This window comes from Oreochromis aureus, linkage group 1, assembly GCF_013358895.1.
Source record: "Oreochromis aureus strain Israel breed Guangdong linkage group 1, ZZ_aureus, whole genome shotgun sequence".
NCBI classification, from domain to species: Eukaryota; Metazoa; Chordata; class Actinopteri; order Cichliformes; family Cichlidae; genus Oreochromis; species Oreochromis aureus.
Genome location: NC_052942.1, coordinates 26,622,473 through 26,646,218, shown reverse-complemented (window position 1 = coordinate 26,646,218; position 23,746 = coordinate 26,622,473). Strand labels below are relative to the sequence as shown.

The 23,746-nt window shown below is 38.4% G+C and overlaps 1 protein-coding gene across 1 annotated transcript in view; it reads right to left on the bottom strand.

Annotated features, from left to right (window-relative positions):
- The window catches only part of LOC116318809 (leucine-rich repeat-containing protein 49-like), a 20,203-nt gene extending 414 nt beyond the window's left edge, over positions 1–19,789 (bottom strand). The window contains exons 1-8 of the mRNA XM_039611491.1: positions 19,762–19,789; positions 16,806–16,981; positions 15,803–15,898; positions 8,873–9,107; positions 8,157–8,342; positions 7,541–7,650; positions 3,921–4,074; positions 1–1,617 (exon numbers count right to left, since the gene is read on the bottom strand). The exon at positions 1–1,617 is cut by the window's left edge and continues 414 nt beyond it. Coding sequence (XP_039467425.1) covers positions 1,402–1,617; positions 3,921–4,074; positions 7,541–7,650; positions 8,157–8,339 — 663 coding nt within the window. The 5' untranslated portion in view covers positions 8,340–8,342; positions 8,873–9,107; positions 15,803–15,898; positions 16,806–16,981; positions 19,762–19,789 and the 3' untranslated portion in view covers positions 1–1,401. The remainder of the gene's footprint in view (positions 1,618–3,920; positions 4,075–7,540; positions 7,651–8,156; positions 8,343–8,872; positions 9,108–15,802; positions 15,899–16,805; positions 16,982–19,761) is intronic.
- Between the last annotated feature and the right edge of the window lie 3,957 nt (positions 19,790–23,746).

Genomic DNA, 23,746 nt, shown 5'->3' with positions numbered 1-23,746 from the left:
ATCATCTCACGTTAAGCCCCTCTCCTCCCTCCTCCTCACAGTTTCTTATGATTGGCTGTTCTTTGCAAACAGATGGTTTCCAGGTTGAACCTGTCAAGTGAGAGGGACTTCTGGGCTCACAGCCAGAGCTGTATGAGAGGATCATGTTGAGGATATCTGCTCTCAATGACATCATACAGAGCCTACAGCAGGAGTGTCAAAGTTCCTGTTTTTCACTCCTGTCTACAAAATGTTTTTAAACAATGAGTCAAAAAAGAAAAATAAATTTTCTGTGAATTTTACAGAAACTTTTAATTGTATAATTACAGTCCAGTCTAGGCAATGAACAACACCTTTATTCCTTACATTAAAGATTTCTTTCATTAACCACAGCAGTGTCTCTTTATCGTGTGGAAAAACTGAGACAAACCGCAATTTTGAATTTGCAATTCTATTTCTTATATTAAGATATCTTCTCGTGGATTAAATGTGTGGTTAAACGTCTTTTGTGTATGTGACTTATATGTGATTACAGCATTATAGGCACCATTTGACTACAATTTAAGCTCTGCCATCAAAGTGGTGCTGTTTTTCTAACCTTTGCAAAAGCAAGAACAGGCTGTTTCCCATGCCATCTCTGTTTTACACCATGTGAAATTTCTGATATTATTTAGAAATTTTTTTTTGGCCAATTAATAGAAATAATCCATCAAATAACTGAGAAAGAAAGCAAATGTAAGCTGCAGCCTTAATTTAGAAGTAAAAAAAGATCCTGTCAATTGACAAAATTCAGCATTGAGCTGCATTTTTCCCTACAGCCTGCATGTGAGTAAATCCCTGCAGAGCTTTTCTGTCCTCCACACTCTCTCCTGACTTCGGAGAGTTTGTCCTTCTGCTGCAGGCTTCAGCATCTCTTGGCTGAATTCTCCCTCTGCCTCTGTGCCACTCCCTATCAGCACAAGGATGCTTCCTATCCTCCTCTTCATCGCTTTTCTTATCTCTTTCCTTGCTTCACTCTTGTTGTTCCTCCCGCCCCATCTGTTCCCAGATGGATCTGTTTTACGCTGCACTGCAGTAGGCCTATAGCGAGGATCCAGGCTGAATGAGTCACCCACTTGCAATCTGCTGCCCTAAAGCCCTGCAGGCGTCAATCACATCCAAGGACCCTGCTGCTATCCCCAGGCTCGCATGGGAGTCCGTCCACGGGTGTTCACATTTTGTCACTGCATACTTTTCCAGAACCAAGAGATGATACTTGAAACATATACACGCACAGTGTTACATGCTAAAGAATTTGCCTTTCACCCACAAACTAAAATGAACTGCCCAGTTATTGAAGAAGCATAAATCAGAGTGGCACGTGCGTAGCTGTTATATTAGCATTCAGCACACACGCTGGGAAATCTCCTGTAGAACCAGGCCTCACTTGGTCTCAGAGAGCTTTGCCAGCCTGGCTTGGCGGAAGGCCGCTCGGTCCCTCATCTCCAAGACACAGTCTCTCACCATCTCTGCAAACATGGAAGGCCAGAGCTTGTGTAAAGCCTCGCCCTTCAGGTTGGTGTCTATTGCACTTTGGACCAACTCCTGTAGGTACTGCTCTACCATAGTAGCACGCTCTGATGACTCCACAGTGCCCTCCTGTGAAAGGAAAGAGAGCTCATTGTCATTGATTCTGTTTTTCTATGGCATGGGAACATGTGAAACCACTGAGATTGTCTATTTTCTCTATGAACTGCTCACAATGGGCTGAAAAATATAATAAGTACACAAACTTCAGATAATAATACACAGACAGTAATAATCCTACATGTCTTTATTAAACACACCCATAATACAATCACAGTGCAAAAGTGAAACCTTAGATTCTTAGTTCACAAGGAAAATTTGCACTATTTGGATCGGATAAATTCTAATGATTCCTGGTGCAAAAAGCTTTCTTGACTCTTTCTACTGCTGCAACACCCAACATCTACTAAGCTTTGTTTCAAGGACAGTTAACCACATATTATCCAGTAAGACATGCTAATAAAAGATGGGAAATCTAGAAAGACAAAGCAGCTTATAAATGACAAAAAAAGTTGTTTTGTTTTTTCCTTTAAAGTTATCAAAATTTACCTGGCCTTATGCGAAAAAAGCTATTGCTCAAAAAACTGGCTCAAAAAAACAAATTCAAAAACATATTTAAGGTTTTGTAGTGCCTGAGTCACAGTCCACACTTAAATCCTATTGACACGCTTTGACATGAACTTAAACAGGCCACTCATGCTTGAAAACCCTTCAGTGTGGTTGAATTGAAACAATTCTGCAAAGAAGAGCTGGCAAAGATTCCTCCACAGTTTGTTTGTTTTTTCACATGGAGGTAGGTAGGTTTGGATAACTTTTTTTCCCCTCAATAAATGAAATCATCTCTTAAAAGTGCACTTTATATTTTCTGGAATTATCTTTGTCTAACATTAAAATGTGCCTAATGATCTGAAACATGTAATTGTAACAAATTTTCAAAAAAGGAAAAAATCACTGGGAGGGCAAATTCTTTTTCACAGCACTGTGGTTGAGCAGACAACTAATATGCTGAAGGCTATGCTTCTCCCTGCTGTGCCCTGTGTTTGAGTCTACTTAAGAGTATTTCCTGCAAGTCGCTCTCACTCTCTCTCTCATTTTACGGTCACCCTACACTGTGTGTAATAAAGATCTTTCTTCATTGAGCATGCCATGCTTCACTGTTGGAGATGTTAGATGATAGTTTACTCCCATTCCTCTATTCCACTAAGCTGTTTCTTGAGTCAACATTCAAATGATTTCCATACTTATTTAAACATACGTATAGACTGTGAACAGAACAACATAATTTGCATGTTTGTGTTACAAATTATAATACACTTGGTTTGTTCATTTTTCTATCTTATAAATACATTTGTTTTTCAAACAGAAATGATAGGAGTGTCTTAGATTAGTGGAAACAGAGGTCTTACATATTGCAGTACACTTTTGTTAAACATACTACTAAATTATAAAGTCAATGCTGGTGTTGATTTTATAATGAGATTGGGTAAAAAGCCTTTATCTAACTTTAAAAGAGAGGTGAAAGAAGTGACCTGAACATGGGGCAGAAAAGCAAGAGTACTGTCATGCCAAAACAGGTACTGGTGCCTGACAAACATGTCAGATGCTCCACTCTGTCCTCAGTAAATGGAGGTTAAATTGCACCCAAATAAAGCAGGATGAAACTGCATTAGTGCAAGTGCCGGTTACTAAGAGGATACAGTAGCTAGAGGCTTAGGCTTCTCCAATGTGCTGTTATCCCAAGTTCACTGTATTTATTGTTGTTAAATTTAAGAGAATATAGAGATTTGAGTAATATTAAGTAATCCCAAGTGTAACCATGTTAACTGTATCTGGTTGAGGAAAGTAATTTTAAGATTTCAGAAATTGCTGTTTTTTCTTCAGCTTATAATGTGTGTTTTATAAGCTATGCCATCCAATGCAAAGTTTCTGGAAACACTGGTGGTATTAGTTGCACTTGTTAGTGAAACCTTTAGCAATGATGATGATAAAACAGCATGCACAATATCTTTCATTGGTCTAATAGTTCTATGGAGATATTGCAGTGAAGAACAACTTTCAGTCCATCTCACCCGTACTGCTCACTCCTGCTTTATCTGACTTAATCAATGCCATAACTGTTGTAACAGAGGCCTGCTTTGTTCTCTGAATATAAATGACTGCAGATCAAGATAACAAGTTTCACAGTACAGTAGTCCCACATGAATTAGAAAGGACTGATGTCAAATATTGATTCCTGTTCGATGGTGCATTAATGACCTGTGTGTTATTTTTATGAATGACACCAGAAGCTGACTCCTGCTCAAGTCATTGTTTGTATTTTCTCTTAACCTTCTTTTGAAGATGAAGTACAGTCAGCACTATAAATAAGAACTAACCTCAGGGCTCTCTGCACTGCAGTCTCTGCTTGGGTAGTTGAACAACGCTCTGCTCAGGCCTTCTCCCAGGAGTTTCCCATTATCACGCAGCTCCTCTGGACTGAGTCTTGCCCGCCGGCCACGCCCCTCCAACAGGAACTGCAACTGCCGCTTCCTTCAGGGTGAAGAAAGACAAGAAAGAAGAGTAAGTCAGATATAGACTGAAAAAACACAAAGACACCTGGGGAGAAACAGTGGCTGCAAGTGAGTGGCACCACTATAATAAAGGCATGTTTTTGTATCCATCAAATGGCACTATCTCAACTTAATAGTGTGAAAACAGTTTCTTGAGAAATAAGGGAAAGGGCTCATTTGAGAAGTTGTTAGAAATGACAGCATTTAAACAAACACTGACAGTTCAGAAAGGTCAGCAACACTCAGATACTTTGAACAAAAAAACACTATAATGGATTAAATCCAAGCAAACAGGCAAACAATATGTAAAATGTTAATAGTCTTTTGAACTATTTCCATAAATATTTTAATGTCTTTAACACAGAGAAGTACAATACACTTATTAAAGCAGTACAGCACTCTAACATAAACTACATCAAATGTTGCTGTCTATCAAAAGGAAATGTCATGTGATACACTACTGCACCAACATGTACCACAGGTCAGTGCCAGGATGCTGAAACTGTCTTTTCAGAGGAAGCTGGAGGCAAACTTTCCTTTTAAGATAAGACAGTTTGTAGAGTGTGTGAATGTATGTGTATGCCAAAACATATCAGTGTATGTCATTCACAGATAATGACTAAAACAATAATACAGATGTCTGGAAGTTAGATCTGATGAAAAAAAAAAAAAAACTTGAAACAACACCTTGGGTTTGATATATGATCCCACAGTTTCGGCCTGAATTTTACAAACACAATGCAGATGGCATCTGTTTAATGCTGAGGAATTTAGTTGTATTTTGTCCATCAGAGACCTTAAGCAATATAGCAAGCATGCCCAGTTACAGAGTTAGTTTCCCTTTGATGTCTTCCCCTACAGAGGAAATTTGTTAAGTACAGGAAGTGAGCTTACTAAAGAAGAAAGGTCAAGAAATCAACTCAGACTGAAGTTAAAGAACCCTGACGGGTGTGGGTGGGTCAGGTAACTTAACTTAACTTACTTAACTTAACTGATTAAAGGTAGATAGATAAATAAATGGGCCATTCTCTCTCTCAGCTTGTTCACAGTGCATCAGTTCTTTATTACTATACTTTATACTTTATTATACATATACTTTATTACGATATATCTTTATTACTTATCCAGATAAATGACATTATAACTCTCCTTTTCAAGAAATGGCCACAAGGATATTACAACCATTATAAACGCATACAAACACAAATACAACTGTCACACACTACAAATGAGTGAAAATGAAGAGTTGTTGAAAGCAGAGAATACACACTACACATCTTGCACATGTAACTTTATACTGAGAGGAAGTATGAAATATGCTTAATGCAGGTATAACACATGCTATATGAGCAGGAGAAGCAAGGGACAGAGAGAGGACATTAGCATTTTATAAATGATTTTATAAATGAAAAAAAATTTATTATTGATTGGTGATAGCAATCTCTGTTCTGGTCCATTAAAGGACTATTCACATCTATTACAGGAAAGACAAGAAGCACAGATTTTGTATGAAATTAAGGCAATTAAATGATCAGCTAAGTAAGCGATGACTATAGACTGACTCAATGCCAAATTTTAGAGGAGCTCGTGTGCACAGAAAAATCAGATAGCTAATATATGCAATATAAACAGCATCACATGTGTTTCCAGTGTCAGCTCCTTATGATGCAAAACAAAGTGTGATAAACTGAAAGCATTTATTATAATGAGATCATAAATTCCATAGTGTAGGATGATGTGGGTTTTTTTGTTTTTTTTACTAGAACGCCTGTGGCGCACAGATAAGCGTAGTCCGAATGCATACCTTTGCCATGGCTACAAATGCTGCATGAATTGAGTCCCTGGATCCAGAGGCATATCTGACTACATAAAAAATGATGTACAACAATTTTTATTATTTCTATTAGCTATTTATTTTTTTGCAAAATGTGATGCACATTGTAATTTTTTGCCATATCTTGCAGGTCAAATCGGTCCATAACTTTTAAAATCATTTTGCAAAGAAACCCATAAAACATCTCACTGATGAAGGCACTGATGCAGAGTTATGCAGCCATCCATAACTCTGCATCGAGGAGACGCTGCAGTGACAGAATCCCAGTGGGGACAAATCCTGGAATGCGCAGAATCCCTCAACTTACTGACCTCTGCAGGAACTTAATTCCTCACTAGTGTTTAAGGTAACCCCCCCTAAACAAAACAGACATAACAAGAGCTCAGCATTAATTTACCATATTTTAATACTGTTTGCTCACTCATAATTGCTGTTTCCAGTAATTTCTTTTTTATTATTATTCATGCTGGGAAACTAAAACCACATTTTATGTGAGAAACAATCTACAGCAGTTTTCAGATTTTTTTTTTTAATAAGTGAGTCAGATGGATACAAATGATTCAAGATCCTGCATGCGGAAAACAGTGAGTAAGATTTCTGCACTGATATGAAATTAGTCTTTGGCCTTGGGCTGTTGTGTGTTATATATTCATAACAGACTCTATGAAGCAGAAGTGAGATACAGCTTACAGCCTGTTGCCCAAAAGTTTAAAAGTCATGTTAAAAATGTAAAGGGCAATGAGAATACAAAGGCAGTTGAAATTGAGTTCTAGGTTGCTTAAAATAAATTTGTTTATATTTTATTCAACGTGCATTAGTGTGCTCATCTCCTGATGGCTGTTTCCAGCAGGATAGTGTCACAAAGCTCAAATCGTGCCAAACTGGTTTCTTGAAGATGACAATGAGCTCACTGTACTCAAATAACTTAAACAGTCACCAGATCTCAATCCAGTAGAACACCTTTGTGGTGGAAATGGAGATTTTCAACACTATAAAGGCTTCCTGTCAATATAACTGAAATCTATGAGGAATGTTTCCTTTGTGATCTATGCAGTTAAAAATTAAGGCAGTTCTGATGCCAGCATGGGGTAAAACCTGTTACAAGCAAGATGTATTCAATTATCTGGGAAGTATATAATCCTTAATTTATTTATTATCCAGGTAGATATCACTGAGTTCAAAAAAATGTCTTTACAAGAAATCTGGCCAAAGTAGTCTTGTGTGTGACAAGCAGATTTCTTTTCCTTGTTAGGATGTTTTTTAATTGACCCTGAGAGACAGACCTCAAGAGTTTTTTGGCTGGGGAGAGAAAGGAATGTTTGTGTCCAAATGCCAAGTACCCACCCTTATCCTGAGACACATAGTCTAATTCCCCTGGCTCCTCAGTGCCAGGCTCTGTCTCACTGTTACTCACACTCATATACCCACAAAACGCTATGCACAGGCATGTACACACATGTACAGAAGCCTACATCTGACACACATTTAAGGATCCACACATTTTTGACATACTTAAACAAACAATCTACATGGTCCAAGACACAGCACACACCTGCCATTAATCTGTAGTTAATGCTATGTTATGGTTAAACATCTGGAATCAAGTTCTCACCTGGACTCCTCAAGCAGCAGAAGGAGCCGGTAACGTGGAGTTTCGGTGGCTGCTATATGGCCCAGTGTTCCAAATACACGTTCTGCAGCGATAACATCGTTCATGGTCACCTAAGGTCAATACACAAAGCACATACATACACACAGCACAATATATTTCAGTGACAAGCTTTTTCATGTATTTCCCAATACGAAATAAAGATTTACAACTTTATTCATGGGTTCGGCTTAGCAAAAAGGTTTGATCCCATTTAACAGATGCAAGATAGGATAAGACATGAAAGTGGCAGCTAACACAGAGACAAGCGGCAGGTGAAAACTAATTTAAAGGTCATTTATCAAATCAAGTCTAAAATGGGATCTAATGTAGAGGCAATATCCTCAGGTACAGCATTCCAGGAGACACAGACCTATAATTTAGGGCTGGCAACAGTAAATTAATGGTTTGACATGTTTTTAATTAATTAATTGCCCCTCTGTGAATCGCTACCTTATCATGGTGGAGGGGTTTGTGTGTCCGAGGGATTCCAGGGACCATGTTGGTTAGGGGCTTTTGCCAAAATATCTGACTATCTATAAGCAACAGGAATGTGTTAAAAGACCAAGCTAATCCTCACCTCCTGGCCATTGATCCTCTGCAGGTTGAAGTGGTGAAGACGATAGATGACAAAGGAACGCCAAAGAGTCAAACTGACCACTGGGTTGCCATCTGGGTGTATGGTCAGCTGGTCTAGGCGCCTCAGCTGAGCCAGGGCTGCCAGCTGCAGCAGATGGCTGATGTTGGTTTCCAGGAAGATCATATGCTACCGAAAAGAAACAAAAGTTGGTACGTGTTAAAGCAATAAGTAGTTGTTTATATCAATAACTCGCTAAATTAAACTAGGACTTAAAAGGTTGGCCTTTGGAAAAAAGGGTTTAAAAGATATATAAAATATAATAAAATATTAAATTATGTGATTTTTTGCACTGCCTTGATTTACACTGTCTCAACAATATACCTGTGAGGCAGCTATAAGTATTAATTGTGAGCCCTACCACTGACTATTAAATTTATTTTTTATTGTATATTGGATTAATGTGGCGCTCTACAAGATACATTACGTAATAAGAGAAATTAACTAAAGGTTCAGGGACAATAACTAAGGACTATCTGGCTATGATCTGGCAAATAGCCACTAGCCAAGACCGTCTTTTGGTGTCATGTCATGGAACTTTGGTGAGTAAGGTAAATGAAAAATGCAATAAGCGTATTCCTTCCTTCCGTATTCCTTCCTGATTAATTAATTAATTAAGTCATCACAGCTGCACAGCTAATAATATAACATGGCCTCACCGACAGATTTGGGAACTTGACTCTTATTCGTGGCAGTGTTGGTACTATGGCATCAAAGATGATGTAGCGGAAGGTTATTACAGTGACAGCACCAGCAGTCTGAACACTCCAGCGCCTCTTCAGGGCCTTCAGGGCTCCAGGTCCAAATAAACGCAGGGTGTCTCCATCCAGCTCTGCCAGGTGACTGTCAGACAAGGACAAGCTTCGAACACTGCCACTCCCTGCCTCCACAAGCCTGCAAATTACATACAAACACACACGAAAACACTCCTTAAGTTAATTTTCTGATACTAAATGCACAAATTGTGTTTTTTTGTGAAACTTGAAGAATGTCTTCATGAAAAAAGTGTATGCTACATTTGCTTGAAAATTCAGGCATTGTTGCTAAGAGAAGTGGAACACAAGAGAACACTCACTGGTCTAGTCAATGTCCTGTTTGTGCTGCCCAATTGCTTTCTATACTCCTAGACAACAGTTGAAGTGCCCTTCTCTGATAAGAGAGTCGTGAGAGTAGAGAATCTTGGCGAGTCTCAAGGAGACATAATCTCCGTCTGTGTCTGCTGACACTCAAGGGACTTTTCAGCATAGCAGGGCATCAGATGGCTACTGGCTCCACGATATTCAACAGTGATCATCCTGACTTCAGGCCGCCAACAGACAAATCACCCCTATTCATGTTTCATATCCTCTTGACGAAATGCAACAGAAAGCCAAAGTACTTTTAAGATTAATCCCTTGATTACTGAAGTCTAATCCAAGATTACACAGAGACCAAACTTTAGAAAGTGCGAGTTTGAGTTGTGACCTTAGATAGGTTAAGTAGATAGTCAGGGGCACAAAATATAATGTAAACAAAAAGAGTATATTTAGTTTTTCATAACGAGGCTGTCTCATATATAAGGCTTGTTCGCTACGCCCAGATGAACAGAATCAACTTTTGAAGATAAGGCTTGTTTAAAAAGTCATGATTTTTAGAGAGTTACCCTCAAACAATAGCTTTTTCTATAGTGCCGAGTAGGTGCAGTTTCCTCTCCTAGGTGGAAAAAAGGTTACCATAGATTTTTAAAAAACAAACAATTACTGTCAATAAATAATTGAATTAAATCAGTAACATACCTCTTTAAAATGAGCAGTTTGCTACAGGTAGTGTTGTGTCTCAACTAGATTGACAAGCTTGACCAAGTAAAGGAAATGCAAACAAAATCAGGTTTGCACATTTTTGTGTGTATTAGTGTGTAATTTCATAATTTTTAGGGATGCAACGATACCAATTTTTTCAAACCGATCCGATACCGATACTTGGATCTGAGTACTTGCCGATACCGAGTACAAAAACCGATACTTCTACCACACACAAGTTAAACTTAACCAGTAGTAAAGAAACGACCCCAGACAACTCTTTAACCCAAACGAAACGTTTACTGAACGTAAGGGCAGAGACAAATACTGTACAGCACATCCCTTTTTTAAACTCAAATGATATTCCAACTCCTTAACCAAATGAAATACACTGTATAAATGACATAATTCCCTTTCAAATTATATTAAAAAACCCAACTTATGTTATCACCTTTTGGTAAGTGACTCACTAATATACACTCCAAAACACGTTATATAAATCCACTAAACACACAATATTCACACATGGGCTCCACACACTCACATTCACACTTGTTGCAGGCCTGTTTGCTGCTCACGCCGGACGATGGAGAAAAATCCTCTTCTCCCCAGTAAGAGCACAAAGTCTGACTTACAGTTCCGTTGTTCGGTAGATCGCCGCTCACCAGTCCCACAATAAATCCACTCCTTGCGGACCCGATGCTGTCTCTGCTACAGCACGTTAGCGAGTCACTGTCCAGCTCTCCGACAGTTCATAGCGGCTGCCTCCTTGGCGGCCAAGCAGTCCGGCTAGCCTTTAGCCTCGGCGGTCGTAGCTGGAAACAGTTTTCCACGGTGGTGCGACCATTGAAACAAAAAGTCACTTCACCCACACTCTGTTGTGAAGCTCTCACACGGTCAGCTTTCTAATCACACACTCTTTTGTGCTGGTTAACCTCAGTAAACTAGCCGGTCTCTCACTTTGGTTCAGCTAACCTCGCTCATCTCTCCATGCCGCTCTCTTCTCCTCCTCCATTGCAACAGATACACAGGTCCCGCTTTTATGCTACCTTCACGGGCCTCCAGAAAATGAGAACTCTGAAAATATTTTAACTCCTTCAGAGTTACATACCATAAAATAATACTTTTATGATTAACATAACAGTTTGATTGCTCTAATTACCTGTATTTACCTTGCGACATATTACAGGGCAAATTACATTCAGGGTAGAGTTACATCACATAACATCAACTGTGAACACCTTATGTTACCGTGGCGTTTAAGTCCATGGGAATTATGAGTATCCACTCCCAAATTCCCATCCGGGCTACATTAGTATCGGTTCATGGTATCGGTTAACTTTTACGAGTACGAGTACGCACACATTTTACAGTATCGGCCCCGATACCCGATACCAGTATCGGTATCGGTGCATCCCTAATAATTTTATAATCTGTAACATGTTTAGTCTTTGGACAGAAATATTGGTATTAATATTTTTATTTTTTTGTGAATCTGCAGTTTGTTGTCTCAATCTATTAACCACTGGTCTAAAAGCTGTTAAAACTAATAAACAGTAAGTAAATTGGAAGAAATTAAAATCATAAAGTCCATGTGTTGTCTACAAATATATTTCATACTTACAGAATTCATATGCTGATTAATTAACTGTGTAGCTGCACAAATAAGATGAAAAAAATGAGACAGAACTACTACATGTTCTACTAATTATATTAAAAAGTGAAGACAGTGAGAATGATTATATAAGATTATCAGAAGTCATAGTGAAACCTTATAGTTATCAATATAACATGTTCAGCCTGCTAGGGGAATAAGTGACACAACTGACTGACAATGTGCTTCTCAACAGGTGATGGATTGGTCTTGGTGATGGATTTATTTTTGTGTTAATGTACAGTCGTAAATAAATACAGTAGTCTACATAAGACTTCAGTGAGTTGAACACAGTTTAATTAGTGTTAAACATAAGCTCACTTGCCTCAAATTATGCTTTCCAGTAATCACAACAAATCAGGCACTGTGTCAATTCAGGCTGGAAATCAAGGTACACCGCTGCAAGCAGCTTTTCAGCCCACATCAACCAAGGCTCCTCCTTTCATGCTGCAACTAACTGAATCACTTTAATATCCACTGTAACTGATGCCTGCTTTGTTCTGTGATTAGTCTTACCACTCCTCCTGTATTAGGGCAGGTTCCGAAAAAATGTATGATATATATAGATGAGGAATGTCCCCCTCAAGCATTATGTTTTTACCTAGACATATTACTCCAACATAGCGAATGTGATCCACCACTCACTCTGTGGATTGTTAGTCAAATGTCAAGAGACAGTCATGGTGTGGGGGATTCCACAGATGTAGAAACTGATATGTGTAACAGTCAGCCTTTCTGTCATTTTTTCCCCAATGGCCAAAAATTGAACTTACACTCAAAAAAAGTTTAAAAAGCATTTTCTTAAGTACAGTGATTACATCGTATTCAGTCATGTGAAAAACTAGGAACACCCCATCATGTAATAGCTTGCAGAACAACCTTCAAGCCTGGACATTGACTTGGCCATTCAAATACCTTGATTGTTTCCTTTTCAGCCATTCTGTTGTACATTTGATGCTGTGCTTGAGATCGCTGTCTTATACTGTCCAGTGAGATGGCCTCACATAAAATACACTGGCATACAGAGGAGTTCATAGTTGACTCAATGGCTACAATGGTACCCATGTTTTTGCAGCTGTAAAAGGAACACAAATCTGCACTACTATGCATGACAGCTGGTCTGTGAATGTACTGGTTTACTTTTTGCCAAATGTGGTGTTGTGCGATATGGCAAAACAACACCACTTTGGTCATGTTTGTCAAAAAGACACTGTTCCAGAATTCTTAAGGCTTTTTGAGATGCAGCTGCTATGTTCTTTTCAGAGAAAATAGACTTTTGCTTGGTAACCTTTTCAAACAAGCCACAATTTTTCAGTCTTTTTATAATTATACTGTCATGAACTTTAACATTTAACATTCATACTTAGACCCGTGGAGTGTGAGATGTAGCTCTGGGTTTTGGGGGGTTTTTTTACAATTTGTCTGAGCATTCCACAGACCTTGGGGAAGATTTGCTAGGAAGGCCACTGGGAAAACTGTGGAATTCCGTTAACACACACTTGAATGCTCCAAACCAGAAATCTGCCACAAACACTACTCTTATAAAGGTGGTCACACATGCTGATGATCAGTTAATTAGATGCATTTGATTAGTAGTATCTTCTTGCAACTTATCCTGCTAGTTCCTAAGAATGCACTTAGTTTTGTACAAGACTGCACAGAGTGCTGTGAAAATGTTTTTTTGTATTGTTTTTTCCACAACTGTATACAAACAGTACAAAAACAGTACAAAAGGTCAGAATTATGCTTTTTATATTAGTACATATACCAACCTTACAAACATGGATGCCAACATGTACAAAGGGTTCAAATAATTCTTGCAACAAGTGCAGTAGAACGAGTGCATCCATTTTTTACATTTTTATTTTAAAAATGTGTGTGGACATTGATAGATGACTATTTCAGATGACAAGATCTCTAAATCAAAATCTCACTGACTGCAAGCATATATGTTAGATAAAGTAGTAGCAAAGAAGTTTTAAAACCGTAAAATCCACGTGGGTTGTGTTTCAAGTGCACACATGGACAAAAACATGGAACTAGACAGGGAGGCGCCAGACTCTGAAAGGCAGTTTAATATATTTAAGGAATATGCCATGCCTCCAAGATGCAAGAATGCCAAAGGCTATAAATCAGATGGAGTTGAAGAACAGTGCAGGAGATGGAGTGTAGCATGTAGATAAGTCACATTAAGAATGAGAGTAACTTCTAAACACCCGGCAGCGTGCCATCAACACAATCTGCACTGTCACATACTGTTCAGCACAGCTGAAGGCTCCAGGTGGCCCTGAATCCCCTTATGACATGAACCCATGTACAAATGCTGAGAGAAGAAGAGAGCAAGGCGGGGAAGACGGAGTGAACAATCTATCACAATTATACGGTCCTGCTCGCTCTATGAATTATAGAGAACAAAATTTAATTCAATTAGAGCTATTTAACATAATCCAAAAGAGGCTTTAAAAGGGACATCTGTCATCTCTTAACAACTGAATCCCACCACAGAAACAGCTTGTACAAATGCCTAAATATTGTGAGGTAGTGACACATACGAAACTTTGAACTCAGCTGTTATTTTAACACACCACTCCATCATTTCCATCTTGTAAAAAGTGAATGCAATTTATTAAGATGCAGGCTTACTGGGTACTTAGTGTTGCACAGAACAGTCCTGTTTCTGTAAAGTGTTCCTACAGCTTGCACTGGTTTAAAATGTCTTCCTTCACTCATATAGCCCACTAAATCTCTTTCTCACCATTGTTCCGGTATCTAACTGATTTATGTGCCTCAAAAAAACAAACACCTGTTCAGGATCTCTCAATTTCGTCAATGTATAAACACTACAAAGCCCCTTCCATCTCTTCCCAACTCAATTGCTGAATTTCTGGGTAATAACTCTTCTATTGCCATGCAACCCTTATTTTAAATAAATCTAAGATTTCACAAAAATTAATACAATCAAGCCCACATAACAGCCATAATTTGGCAATGATACAAACTATTGTCCCATAAATTTTAGGAGCACGATGATACTATCAAGCTAAAAGTGGTATCAACATTTGTTTACGCATCATTGGAAAGGGGTGATTTATCTCTGTATTTAAAGAAAGAACCAGAAGTAACATTATGTATCCATGCACTCTATGGGGGAGGATGTTGTAATTTTCTTCAGGGTGTAGTACTTCAACAGCTCTTTGAGGTAATCAGGACCACACTGTGTAGCCATTACAACATTCTGTACACCCACCCAGTGGTGAACAAAACAAGTTTTAAATTTCCTAATTCTCATATTTCCAAGCATTTTGATTTTTTCCCCCTTGACCCTTTCATACATGTTGCTTCTCTTTCATGTTAGTAGTGGTGCTATGGTTTGTAAATTCCCTTTGTAGTTTGTCACACTGTGCAAGCCAAAGTAATTCAAGTCTTAGCTGATAAGAGTATGGCAGACTTCGCATCACTATGACCTGTTAAGCCACGTTGGTAAAGTTATAATAGACCAGTAAAAGAAAACCACTGGCACTGAAGATTTTGCTTTAGGGCCATTTTCATATCCTGGTGCAGGAAGGAAGGGCCCTCTTTCAAACATGTAATAATAGCCCTTAACACAGCGCACACATTCATTTCAACCCTCCCAATTATAATTCATCCAGACTTGTATCAGTCTTGATAGAAAAGAATATGAGGGCATTACTTCCACACTATACTGAGTCCACACTACTGATTTAAACTTTTTGCAATGTCATGTTATAAACATTTGAAAGAAAAGAACTGCTTTCAGACATCTACATGTGCATCTGCTCATCTTACCAGAGTTCAGAGAGCTGAGGAGTAACCAAGGGCAACACCCCTGAAGTAAATAAAGGGGTAACTGTGTTGTAAAAGAATATTTTAAGGTAGGTTTCACACACCAGCTGTTGCAGGATCTGAATATATTACCAGAATGATCCCTACATGTTCTGTCTAGGCCATTCTGCCATCTGTTAATAAGGTAAAAATGGTACAGCAGCTGCTAAAATACTGCATTTAAATGTGACAAACAGTACTTTGTTAATAGATGTTTCAAGGGGGCAAGAGTCAAATTATGTGAGATTTTTTCAGTGCCTGTGATCACTTTAAATATTTAAGTAAAATATATCATTATGGCATTTTTGTCTTACTTGGGGTATCGTGGGTTGTTTGGACGGCTGTTGGTCTGGAGTCTGATTTCTGTTCCCCCAGATGGCCGCTCTGGTCCTGAACCTGGGCTTACCCGCCTGATGAAAAATAAACAAAAATTTTCAACAACGGACAAAAACAATTCTTTCTAAAATCCTATAAGATAAAAAATAATAAGTAATAAATGATAAGTAATAGTGATAATAAGCCAAAATCACAAAAACAATCATTGTTATATTGTCTCATCTTTCTACTTACAAATATCTGCACACAGGATGAACTGTGACAATTATATGCAACACAAAGGTTTACACAGCAATGTATACAGTTCCCTCACTGTTGCATTTTTCACTTTTCTCTCCTCCCACCTACACATACGATGCTAATTTACTTCTATCAGTTACCAAAAAGACTACATTTTTCATTCATGATCACTAATTTAAGGATTAACTGCTCTGCTCAACTTCATTGAATTGTTTTTCATTGATTTGTTTTGTGTACAGTCAGGAAGAACTGCCATATTTAATTTTTTCTTAAATAACTCATGAATGATGGAAATGTTTTTAGTTTTGCATATACTTGTTTATCAACCATAGAACTAGTTAAATGAAAATAATTTGTTTGACTCAGTTACGGTGGTAGATGAATTATGAGTAATTCAAAGTAATTACAATTATTCCTGAGGGAGGCATGAATCGCTGTGCCAAAATTCTGGCTCAAAAGGAAAATTAAGAAGTTGGCTGAAGGCAATATTGTATGTATCCATGAGTTACTTCATTCAAAACCAAGTTGGTAGACCGATCAACTGGAAACCAATCTCCACTGTGAAAAGCTAAAAAGGTAGTAAAAACAGTCAAAAATAAACCATGACTGAAACCACAATTCTAACTAGACCAGGAATATGTAGTATAATATAGTTTGCTCATAACATCAGTATCTTAACCAGTCACTATCTAATTTTTACTTCTAAAATTCATCTTAATTTTCTGTACATGCTGTGTGTACCTCGGTTCATCAGGGGAAGGTTCCTGTGTAAGGCCACTGGTCTGGGCGGGGCTGTGAGCCGGGCTGTTCTCTGGACTGACTTCTTCTTTAGCGCCATTTGTGGATGGGAGCTCCAGGCAGGCCCTGACACCCTCCCACTGCTGTGCAGCATTACGGATTGCTAGACGCCGCTTCTTCTTGATGAACAGAACACACACAAACATACACAGAACAAAGAAGGTTTCAAGTGTCAAATCTCCTGAGCAGGACAGAGCTAGCATGCTAATAGAACCTCTGTGTGTTTTCATCAGGTCACAGAAAATCATATCCTTCTTGCCTTCCTCATATATACATTTTACTGGGATACATTGTTAAAGAAAGCATATACAATAAAGTACAATAAACTAAGACATTTCACTAAAGCAGATATAGAACTCAATTTATATTAGATTTGAAATTATATAGTGATTTCTTAGTCCAATTCATTTGCTTCCTTTTGCATTATGGTTTAACAGTGTTTGCCTTTTACACCAGAAAAATGTGACATCCCACCCTGCAAGAGAGAATATTTCTGCCTCTCTGTTCTATTTCAATTACTCTTTCTTGGACAAGCTGGAGTTGCAATATGCTCAGCTAAGGAATGTGCCACTCCTTGGAGCAGGGATGAGTATCAATTCATGGTAAGTCCTTGGCCTTTGTGAACCCTTGGCTGTGGCATTCACTATAAAATTTTCTCAACACCAGGGATTAAAGAGAGTTAGGTAACTGAGAGACAACGAGTTTCGGCATAGGGTCAATCTAACAGTTAAAGCAGCAGGAGCTTTGGCCCACACACACAAACATATTTACTGCAAAACAGATGCATGTGCAAAGCAAAACATCTTAGATCATTTAAAGCTATAAAGTGTAATTTACAGACTCCTTTACAAATACAGTACCCTTATGAACTCTGTACAGTACTCCAGATTCCATCTAAAAGGGTTTTTGTGTCATACAGAAGAAAAGAGAATGCATTAAAAAAAATTCACGTCTATGAAGCATCCAAAATGTGTACAGCAGTGGTGGACAAGCAGAGGAAGAAGTGACAGATATAGCTACAGTGGCTTGCAAAAGTATTCGGCCCCCTTGAACTTTTCCTCATTTTGTCACATTACAGCCACAAACATGAACCAATTTTATTGGAATTCCACGTGAAAGAGCAATACAAAGTGGTGTACACGTGAGTAGTGGAACAAAAATCATACATGATTCCAAACATTTTTTACAAATAAATAAAGTGGGGTGTGCGTAATTATTCAGCCCCCTTTGGTCTGAGTGCAGTCAGTTGCCCATAGACATTGCCTGATGAGTGCTAATGACTAAATAGAGTGCACCTGTGTGTAATCTAATGTCAGTACAAATACAGCTGCTCTGTGACGGCCTCAGAGGCTGTCTAAGAGAATATTGGGAGCAACAACACCATGAAGTCCAAAGAACACACCAGACAGGTCAGGGATAAAGTTATTGAGAAATTTAAAGCAGGCTTAGGCTACAAAAAGATTTCCCAAGCCTTGAAACATCCCACGGAGCACTGTTCATCATTCAGAAATGGAAGGAGTATGGCACAACTGGAAACCTACCAAGACAAGGCCGTCCACCTAAACTCACAGGCCGAACAAGGAGAGCGCTGATCAGAAATGCAGCCAAGAGGCCCATGGTGACTCTGGACAAGCTGCAAAGATCTACAGCTCAGGTGGGGGAATCTGTCCATATACTATTAGTCGTGCACTGCACAAAGTTGGCCTTTATGGAAGAGTGGCAAGAAGAAAGTCATTGTTAACAGAAAACCATAAGAAGTCCCGTTTGCAGTTTGCCACAAGCCATGTGGGGGACACAGCAAACATGTGGAAGAAGGTGCTCTGGTCAGATGAGACCAAAATGGAACTTTTTGGCCAAAATGCAAAACGCTATGTGTGGCGGAAAACTAACACTGCACATCACTCTGAACACACCATCCCCACTGTCAAACATGGTGGTGGCAGCATCATGCTCTGGGGGTGCTTCTCTCTAGCAGGGACAGGGAAGCTGGTCAGAGTTGATGGGAAGATGGATGGAGCCAAATACAGGGCAATCTTGGAAGAAAACCTCTTGGGGTCTGCAAAAGACTCGAGACTGGGGCGGACGTTCACCTTCCAGCAGGACAACGACCCTGAACATAAAGCCAGGGCAACAATGGAATGGTTTAAAACAAAACATATCCATGTGTTAGAATGGCCCAGTCAAAGTCCAGATCTAAATCCAATCGAGAATCTGTGGCAAGATCTGAAAACTGCTGTTCACAAACGCTGTCCATCTAATCTGACTGAGCTGGAGCTGTTTTGCAAAGAAGAATGGGCAAGGATTTCAGTCTCTAGATGTGCAAAGCTGGTAGAGACATACCTTAAAAGACTGGCAGCTGTAATTGCAGCAAAAGGTAGTTCTACAAAGTATTGACTCAGGGGGCTGAATAATTACGCACACCCCACTTTATTTATTTGTAAAAAATGTTTGGAATCATGTATGATTTTCGTTCCACTTCTCAAGTGTACACCACTTTGTATTGGTCTTTCACGTGGAATTCCAATAAAATTGATTCATGTTTGTGGCTGTAATGTGACAAAATGTGGAAAGGTTCAAGGGGGCCGAATACTTTTGCAAGCCACTGTATACCAAGTGATAGCAACATCACTCGAGAAGCTCAAGAAGGGTGAGGATTCAAGATTCTTAATCTTGAATCTTAAAAAGAATACTTAAGTAGTCAGGAGCTTCGTGAAGTTAGCTCACTAGTTTCCACCTAAACATGATATACCACGGTCTGACAGAGATTTCTGAAAAAAATTAAAACGTACGGCTCTACTTATCACTTCCAACATGAATGAAGACAGAAAACTGCATCAAAACAGCAATGCAATGCAAAATACCATTATGCTGAAAATCTGGGTGCTACATAGGTACTTACTTTGGTGGGGGGGGGGTTTCTTTTCCTTTTTTTTCTAAACAAACAAACAAAACAGCAGATTAAGAAATAAATACTCCAATTCGGACACCTTGGAAGGTTTATATATATATATATATATATATATATATATATATATATATATATATATATATATATATATATATATATATATATATATATATATATATATATATATATATATATATATACACAATTGAAAAAAAAAAAAAAAAAACCCTGGAGAAATACTTACTGGCACCAGGCCTTTAGCCAGCTGCTCCTGAAAAAAACACATTAAAAAAAAAAAACACATAAGTACTTCCAACAAACATTGCTGCCCAGGACAATGAAACTGATGGTGTAATAACTTCTTTTCTCATCCCACACATACCCGCACTCTTTCCTTCACCTTCCGCCAGTCGGCTTCGCCCGGCAGGGGCTGCTTTTGCCATACCCGGCGGTACTGTTGGTGTCTGCAGACATGAGAAAAAACAGTGAGCAAACATGTAACTATCACATCAATGTGAATCTGATGGGTGTGATTTTTCCAGACTGACGGAAGTGCAGACAGAATGTTACAGAACTGTTATACAGCACGAGGGTAATCAATTCACATTACTGTCCTTTATCTGGCATAATTACTGTCTAACTGACAGAAGTTACAGGAAGTACTGAAAGTTAAATTAAGCTGACAAAAACCTTTTAGTGCTGAATAGATACTTACAAGCTCCACATTCAAGAACAATCTGAGCACACTGTCATCAGTTATCATCAGTGGGTAACTCTGATTTCTGATTTCTACAATCGATTCGATCCCCGATTCGAATCAAATTGAATCAGGGAAATTTAGCCTCAGTCAGTCAGAAATATTATAATTCTGATCATTTATCAGTTCTGACACTTGTGAGACTTCATCAGATGTGTAAAAATCACAGCAGATGTGTTTGTGTCAAAGTAACTCAGGATAAAACACAGAAAAACATGAAGGAGCTTTACCTTAAAGAAATCTTTTACAGTAGAAAAGCAAAAGAAAAACCAAAGAAAACCATGACTCAACAGGTGAACATTACCTGATTGCTGCTGACATGAAGCAGAGCAAAGTTACAGAGGTTTTATTAGAGACACAGCTTAGCATTTTGCAATGTGGCATCATTTTAAAAAAGATTTTAAAAGATTAAATTTCTTTGGTATTGAACAGCAGAAATGAGGCTTTCTTGTCAAGGGTCATTTTTGAAAAAAGAAAAAAACAACAGCCTGTACACAACAGTAGACTGGTACATAATTAGCAAGCGAATAATGCAGAAAACAGAGATTTGAGATGGGAAACTTTGAGTACAGAGAGAGAGAGAGAGAGAGAGAGAGAGAGCTGTGCAGGAAGTATGAGTTTATCGTGGTCGAAGCAAAACAGCAAAGGTAAGAGGAAATAACTGACGATATTTATCAAATGTGAAGAGGTCGGAGAGTGATGAAACCTATCAAGAGCCTCTAGAATCATATTTCCACATTATTTCCAGCGTGAGTCTCAAACAGAAGTGGCAGTCCTTTTAATTTTTGATCCTCTGCATTTAACTTACATGACCGCCGGGTCTGTCCTTTGGAAGGGCGGGGGAGCAGCTGGCCTAACTGCTGAAATGAAAATTCACATGAGAGATTATCTAAAGTTTGTAGCAAGAAAAATCTTTATGAAAAATCGTTGTGGTTTATTATTGACTTTTTATTCTTAGCAACTTTGAAGAGAGTAGCAAAGTCTGTGTTAATACATGTATAAATATTAAAGTTTTCCTGCTCAAATTGGCAGAAAAAGAAAATGAAAATGAAAACATAATCAACCCGTGTTCTTGAGCTTGCAAGCAGGATTTTCCATATCAAATCAGAATTCAATTTACAATTAATGTGAGGTTGGAATTTTATTCCTGCATTGGAAATGGGAATTTTATATCAAGAAATCTAACACTTTGAAAAAATGTTTTCATACAACATGGATTGACAACTCAGGTGTAAATTATTATTCAAAGCTGCATGTTTCATGGCTAAAGGCCCAGAAACATGCAGCTCATTTCTGAGCCTTTGACCAAAGAGCAAAAAAGTTTTTTTTTTTAAATGCGAGTTCAGTTATAGTAAAGCTTAAAAAAAATCTTCATTTGACTAATTTTACACAGTAAAATTATCTTTGTCAACACAAAAGTAAAGATTATTACTTATTTTTTAGAACAATAAACCTTAAAGCAGATGATGAGAAGACACTGCAGAAGTTTTTTGCAATAGTTTTTCTTACCTTTATCACGTTTCTTTTTGTCTCTGAGGGGAAAAAAAAGGAAATCATTAGAGTTGAAGACCTTCTCCATGTGACACATCTGGAACAAATAGCTCTCCACAGTAAGTTTACTTGTTCCAGAAGTGCCAGAAATTCCCTTTTATTGTTCACCAATGAAGAAATGATATAAAAAGACAAGAATATGTCAATCATAAAAATAATAATTTAATTTGTATATTGACCAGCAATATAATATGGAGATCAGTGTCAGCTATGATAAAGAAAACACAGATTTTATTTCACATGTATTTAAAATCTTGGGCAAAACTGTTAATAAAAAATATCAGATCTGATCCACACTTCAGACAGTAAAGCAAGTAGGCCAATACACCCAAAGACTCTTCCACTGGTAAGCCAGTAGGGGTTATAGAGCAGTATGATTTAAAAAAAACAAAACAAAAAACAACAACAAAAAACTCCAAAACCCTAAACAAACTTGTTTTCTTGGCAAAAAAATGTATCTGAAAAGCCATTTCCAAATAAAATGATAATCAATCATTCTTACTAAAATTGAGAAGTACTTGCAGCCTGACTAACCAACTAGAATATGTGAAGCAAGTTTACTTTGTTTTGGTCGAAATTCTATAAATGTATGAAATCCTACACTTTACATCAGGGGTGGCCAACCCGCGGCTCTCGAGCCGCATGCGGCTCTTTGCCTGGTTTAATGCGGCTCTTACGTTCATATCAAAGTTCGTGTTTTGGGGGTTTTTTTGTGTTGTTGTTTTAAAATGTGCGCGTTCGCGTCGCTTGAGTTCAATACGGTATTTTCATCAAATGCACATGTGTGTGAGATGAAAATACCGCAAAGTTCCCAGTAGGAGCAAGTTCGCCCTTAAAATGGCAGGGAAAAAATGCACAGCAAAAAGAAAATATGAAGATGAACACAGGACGTTTTTAACAGAGTGGGAGAGTTTATATTTTTTTGTTGAACGCAATGGCAAGCCATTCTGCCTTATATGCCAGACATCATTAGCGCATTTCAAAGCTTCAAATCTTCAGCGCCACTTCAGCTCACTCCATGCTAACATCGACCAGGAATTTCCAAAAGGGACTGAACTTCGCAAGCACGAGTTGGCCACTTTGAAAAGTCAGGCAGAAAAGCAGATACAGTTTTTCCAAAAATTTACGAAGCGCTCAGAGACCATAACGCTCGCATCCTATCAGCTGGCTTGGAACATTGCACGGGCTAAAAAGCCATACAATGAAGGGGAGTTTGTTAAAAAATGCCTCAGTGACGTTGTTGAAATCTTGTCTCCTGAAAACGACAAATTAAAACGCATGGTATCAGACGTCCAACTGTCCCGCCACACTGTTGAACACAGAATATTGGACATTAACACGGCTATTGAATCACAGTTGCACTCTGACCTTCAAGCATGTGAGTATTTTAGTGTGGCATTGGATGAGAGTTGTGATATACAAGACAAGCCTCAGTTGGCAATATTTACACGGTCTGTGTCAAACGATTGTGTGATCAAAGAACTCCTGGATATTGTGCCATTAAAAGACAGAACCCGTGGGATAGATGTGAAAGAAACCATGATGGCTGCATTTGAAAAAGCAAATCTGCCCATAACGAAATTAACTGCAATAGCCACGGATGGAGCACCAGCCATGATGGGATCTGTGAACGGGCTTGTGGGGCTGTGCAAAGCTGACCAAACTATT